Below are 6,083 nucleotides of genomic sequence, written 5' to 3'. Positions count from 1 at the left end.
TAGTTAAGGTTTTGATTTGGATATAAGGCCAGTCTCAATGGTCCGACTAGCTGTAGCCGTGTACTATAGTACTTCTCTATCAATGGTATGGGCTCTCCGGACGATACAGTGAAGGTACACTCGAGAGCTGACTTTTCCACAACATTATCTGGTGAAAAGATTGCAGAATCGTAATTGAACTGTGCATTACTTGGTGGCACCTGTAGAAGCTGAATTGCTCTCCAAATACATTCTCCATCTCAAATTGTAGTTTGTTTCGGATTTTCTAGAAACATAGTTTTTCCACTAACAGAAAACAGAACATTCAGGAACTACGGACTATTCCTGTCGGTTCAAACAAAGGATTGGTCTTCGTGAAGTATTTCAAAATTCTTATGTAGTAGCTTGATCCATAAAAAATTTGGGGAATATAACATGATGCCAACCTCTCGGGAAACTTATCTTTGTATGTATTTCTCTCTTTTTTAATTCATGTGTTTATCTAAATGTTCAATTAGAGAATATCATGCCTTCTCTATTCCTGTAATATTACAAATGACATGCAACTCCATTTCTATATTTTTTCTATCTGTGTTTTGGGAATCATGCATTGCAAAGAGGAGCATCATGGTACATGACCAAAAGTTTCCTAACAATGATATTTTTTTTAAAACACCGTACATGAGCAGACACTCACTATGAAGCATGCACACTCGTTCCTATAATTATGTGTCTACAACCTTGTTGGGAACGGTTTATCAGGAATGTTTTTCACAATAATCTATCCTTTAAAAGAAAAAAATCCTAATCATCTAGGAAACGATAATTAGCTAAGAAAATTACTAAAAATGAAACGATAACGATTGGCAACAGGTAACCATTGGGAAATAATACCGCTATACATGATTAACTTTCATATGACATGCTGATGTATGACGATGTATACAGTAGCTTTCCAACGAAATTTGTGTCACCTAAAATTTCTCAAATGTGAAATTGCCATTGAGCGATCAGAATGCAAATGGAATAGGTTGGGTTTTAAGGCCAGATTGAAGGCAAACTCAATTTATTGAACAATAAATGATGATGTATATCAACAATATATCATCACATACATAAAATTTGTGAGAACAACGAAGACACCTTAAAGTTTAAATGGATGGTTGAATCGACTGTTAAACAAAAACAACCATTGGTCATGGTTTACTCTGTTATTACGAAATCGCTTGGTTCTTAGCTATATATTAAAGAATATATCAACTATGGATTAGAGTGCATATGTTATCATTAACTATATTTCAAGAAATAGTGTAATTCAATTAATTCTTGTCATCACATGATATTGAACTACTATATTTGCCTAGTTGGTGACAACTTGTTTTAGTTGGTGACAACTTATATAACAACTGCTTGCATATGGTGACGTTGTAAATTGCACCTCAGGCCGATGTTCAAAAAACTAAAAATGACGCCACAATTGGCAGAGCTTGACTAGGACTTTTAAAGGGGCCAATTCGACAAAAACCATGCTTGATTTGATTTTTTGCATATACAAGATGAGGAAATAAAAAGAAAATAATTTTGGAGGAAGTATAAAAGGAATCTGCTAGCAGTGTGTTACATATGATAAAAATCTTAGCATGTGGTCAAACGAAAACAGACATTGGTCATGGGTTCCCCTATGTGGTCACACTAGCGTTGATTCTTAACCCCGAGAGGTCTGTATGAACTAAGAATGCAACCGTGTGGACAAATCCAAGTGCATATTTGTTTTCAAAAAAGAATCCAAGCGTGTATATATGTCGTCATCATCTATCTCTAAGAAATACCAGTATTTTATTGAGTATAAAATATTTAATTCTTGTAGTTGTGAAATTGGATTGAATATCTTATAGTTGGTGCCAACTGTATAACAACGGCTTACATATGCCATACCGTGACGTCGTCACAGCTATACCTCACACGCCGAGGTTCCAACAAGAAAAGAAAACAACCCCGGCGTCACCTAATATCATTTTCTTCAAATGGCACAGTACCCTTAATCCTCAATCCAACGGTAGATATGCGTGCCCTGCAAAATTCCAACGGATTCGAGCCCATGTCGTCACTGATCTATCTTCAAGATGGAGTATCGTTCAAAAACTTGTTTTTTTTCCGGCTCACTAATAGCACGAGTAAATGAGCTCTCCTCTCCCTTGTGTAGAAGAGCTTGCTCTCTCGCTCCCCCTTCTCTCTCTCTCTCTCACTAGTCACTAGCCTTCCCTGCAGCTGCCGCTGCCCTTTTATTCTTATCTCCTCGCCCTCTCTTCACCTCCTTACCTGTTGTTTTCCTCCCTCCTCCCTTGACCCGTCGTCCCATGCTAAAGCCCCAGGGTTAGGAGCTAGAGGTAATCTCTCCACCCTGTGTGTGTCTCTCCGCCCCCGGCCAAGCCGAGTGGGGGCGCCGCATGGAAGCCATGGACGTCAAGTACAAGCCCCTCATGTTCCCCAACGGCGCCGCCGTCAAGAAGGTTAAGCCGGCGGCCGTGGTGCCGGCGGCGGTGGCGGCAGCGGGGGAGCCGCTGTACCGCGAGTGCCTCAAGAACCACGCCGCGAGCCTGGGCGGCCACGCCGTGGACGGCTGCGGGGAGTTCATGCCCTCGCCGGGGGCCAACCCCGCCGACCCGACGTCGCTCAAGTGCGCGGCGTGCGGGTGCCACCGCAACTTCCACCGCCGGGCGGTGGAGGGCTCCCCTCCGCCGCCCGCGCCGCTGGCGCTCCCGCCGCCGCCCGTGCCGCCGAGCGTGCTGCACGGCCAGCCGCACCGCGGCGGCGAGGAGACGCCCGAGGACCGGCTCCCGGGCGTCGCCGACGACTCCGACTCCGACTCGGACGGCTCCGAGTACGACGAGGAGCGGTCGGTGTCCCCGCCGCCCCCGCCGCACCACGTGCCGGCGCCGGTGGCGCAGCAGCCGCCCCCGCCAGCGTACTTCACAATCCCGTCGGCGTCGCACATGCTGCTCTCGCTCGGCTCCGGCGCGCAGGGGGCCGCGGCGCAGAGGCTGCCCCCCGCCCAGCTGACGCCGTCGAGCGCGCCGCCCCCCGGGGGCGCGATGCCGAGGAAGCGGTTCCGCACCAAGTTCACCGCCGAGCAGAAGCAGCGGATGCAGGAGCTCTCGGAGCGGCTCGGGTGGCGGCTGCAGAAGCGCGACGAGGCCATAGTCGACGAGTGGTGCCGCGACATCGGCGTCGGCAAGGGCGTCTTCAAGGTCTGGATGCACAACAACAAGCACAACTTCCTCGGCGGCCACAGCGCCCGCCGCAGCGCCTCCTCCTCCGCCCCCGCCGGCCCCGGCGCCGGCGCCGCGCCGGTCCACACCTCAACCGCCAACGCCGGCGTCGCCGCACCGTCATTCAGCCCGTCCGCCATCACCCCTCCCCCTCCCGTCCTCACCTCGTCGCCGCCCACCGCCACCGGCTTCAACATCAACGGCGCCGCCTCCTCCGCCCCCACCGTCACCGCCGGCCACCCGGACAACGTCAACGGACCCTCGTCGCCGCAGTCCGCATAAACTAGAGAGGGGAGAGGGGAGGGAGAATGGAGAGAGAAACATGTAGCTTAATTTCAGTGATCATTTCTTTTTCCTTTTTTCCCTTAGAATTTCCATCTAAGAAATTAACCCCAAGAAAGCATGCGCCGCCGTGCGCCATGCCTAGAAATCCAAGCTTCCTCCCCCGTATGTTCTTGGGATCCGATGCTGATGCTGATTTAGGATTAGATTATCTCATCCCATCCCATCCCATCCCAACCAAAAGAGGTTGTAGCCTAGCCTTCTTGGTTGTTGTTCTTGTCCTCTTTGATTGAGGCCGTGTTTAGTTGGGGAATTTGGGAGGTGCCAAATTGGCCAACTAAACAAGGCCTAACTAAACATGGCCTGAGCTCATTCAAGAGCCGTGCTCAGAGGAGCAAAGCAGGGCGAGGGTTCTTGCTTCTAGACTCCTAGGATCCCATGCTGTTGTGCTGTGGCTTGTTGCGCCGAACGGAAGCAGCCTCCCCTCTTGCTCCTCTGAGCACTGTTCCCCTCATAAATTAATTGACTTGCTCTGTACTTGTGATTGCCATTAGGAGTAGGATGATGGCTAAGCCCATGATTAGCAGTCGCAGGGCACTATTATAATACTTGCATGCATGATTTGGTACTAAGATTCTGTTAGCTAACTAACGTGACCTTTTAGCTAGACTGAAGCCAGGCTAACCTGAGCTGAAGCTCTCACAGATCCACACCTGTACTGTACTGCTTGCAAATGCTTGCCGAGCTCCATACCAAGTACAGTACTGGTCACATCAGTAAGTGTAGTTCTGGCCATCCGGCAATGGTTTCGCCTCCAACTCTTCCTAACCCCTTCCACTAGTCAGGAACAGGAAGGCAGGCATTGAAGCCATGAAAAGTGCTTGCTTCGCAACAACTCTAGCGCCAAAAGCGCAGAGACGACGAGAGCACAGGCAGCCATCAGGCCGGTCGTACAGTTTTAGAGACTGATCTGATCTGATGGATAGATAAGGATCTAGAGCTGGGGCAGGGGTAGGCAATTAGGCAGCGACGCTTTGTCCTAAGGCCTTGTTTAGTTGGGGAATTTGGGAGGTGCCAAATTACTGTTACAGCACTGTAGCACACTGTAGCGTTTCGTTTGTATTTGTGAATTATTGTCCAAATATTGACTAATTAGGCTCAAAAGATTCGTCTCGCAAAGTACAACAAAACTGTGCAATTAGTTTTTAATTTCATCTACATTTAGTACTCCATGCATGTACCGCAAGTTTGATGTGATGAGGAATCTTCTTTTTGCATAGTGTCAAAGTTGGGAGTTGGGAGTAACTAAACATGGCCTAAGAATGTTTTTAGCGCTAAAAAGGGCAAGTAAATGGCGGGCGCTGTTCGGCCTCGTACCGCCGGCACTGTGGGTGATGGGATGGAATATGAGGAGGGAGGCGATGCTTTTTGTCGCGCTGGGAGGACGTGGGGCTCCAAAAGCTGCCGCCATTGACGCTGAAAAGGCCGCTCGGAGGCCATGGGGATGGGGCTCGGCTGCTGGCCTGCCGTGACAAGCCAAATCATGCAGTGAGCTACTAGTAGCTGCCTCTGCGCTCGTGATGGCATTAGCCTAGGCATGGCGTCCTGACAGCAGCGCTGCGCAGGGCGCAGGGCGCAGGCCAGGCAGGGTGAAAAAGATGTGCGTTTTTTTTTCTTTTGTTTTTTATTTACACCTTCGCCTGCCTGCGTCCGCTGCTTTGGCGATCTTCCCTGCTCAATTCCCAAAGAGCGCAATCGATGTTTGCACCTGCGCTGCGGCTGCTAAACAAACGCACGCATGATTTGCTCTCAATGATATTCACCGCATTGTGGTCCCAACGCCTCTTTTTGGTTCTTTCTACAGGATCGCCAATTATCACATATCTGCCGATGGCGAGAGTCCCTTACCCTCTGCAGTGGCACCTCATAATTTAAGTAATTATGGTTTGCCACAGAAAAATGGAGCATTGTTTTGTCCCTTCTGATGCAAATCGAATCTTTATTGTATTTCCGTCAATGATCTAACAGTACACTGTACTGAACATTTGCTGGACTATCAATGTTTATAAAAATATACTATTTTTATAGAAAGATCTATATATGAGAGATCTATTTGATTTTTTGAAGTTATTGATGGTCAAATATTAAAATGTGCAATTTAGGAGGTAACTAAAGGAGGTTTTTTTAAAAAAATAAAGGTAACTAAAGGAGGTTATTTTCCATGGCGAAAGGCTGCGTGTACCTCACTATGCAGGATATTGAAACACTCCATCATCGAGAAACAACCGATTTTTTTTATTTTGAGAAGATTTATCACTTTGTTAATGTGATCGGTGATGCTGGTGCCTCTTTAAGGGGAACTCATCATATGGATGCTCCTCATCATCATGCTTTATCCTGTGCTCGTGATGGGCTTCAAAGATCTGCTTGCTGGGTTGTTGGGGTTCATGAGATGGCCGCAAAACCCTAACAAAACAATAATCCCTGCCCTGCTGCACGCCCGGTGCGTTGCCAGCTGAGATTCCTCATTTCCCTATCCTGATCTACCTTTGG

The 6,083-nt window shown here is 48.2% G+C and overlaps 1 protein-coding gene across 1 annotated transcript; it reads left to right on the top strand.

The window, feature by feature from the left end:
• Positions 1–2,158: 2,158 nt before the first annotated feature.
• On the top strand, positions 2,159–4,664 carry LOC101778593 (zinc-finger homeodomain protein 9). The gene is made up of 2 exons (XM_012843423.2): positions 2,159–3,851; positions 4,602–4,664. The coding sequence occupies exon 1, from the start codon at positions 2,427–2,429 to the stop codon at positions 3,528–3,530; it is 1,104 nt and encodes a 367-aa protein (XP_012698877.1). The 5' UTR covers positions 2,159–2,426; the 3' UTR covers positions 3,531–3,851; positions 4,602–4,664.
• Positions 4,665–6,083: the final 1,419 nt, after the last annotated feature.

The sequence above is a fragment of the Setaria italica genome, chromosome II (assembly GCF_000263155.2).
Source record: "Setaria italica strain Yugu1 chromosome II, Setaria_italica_v2.0, whole genome shotgun sequence".
NCBI classification, from domain to species: Eukaryota; Viridiplantae; Streptophyta; class Magnoliopsida; order Poales; family Poaceae; genus Setaria; species Setaria italica.
This window is presented reverse-complemented; position numbering and strand designations above follow the sequence as displayed.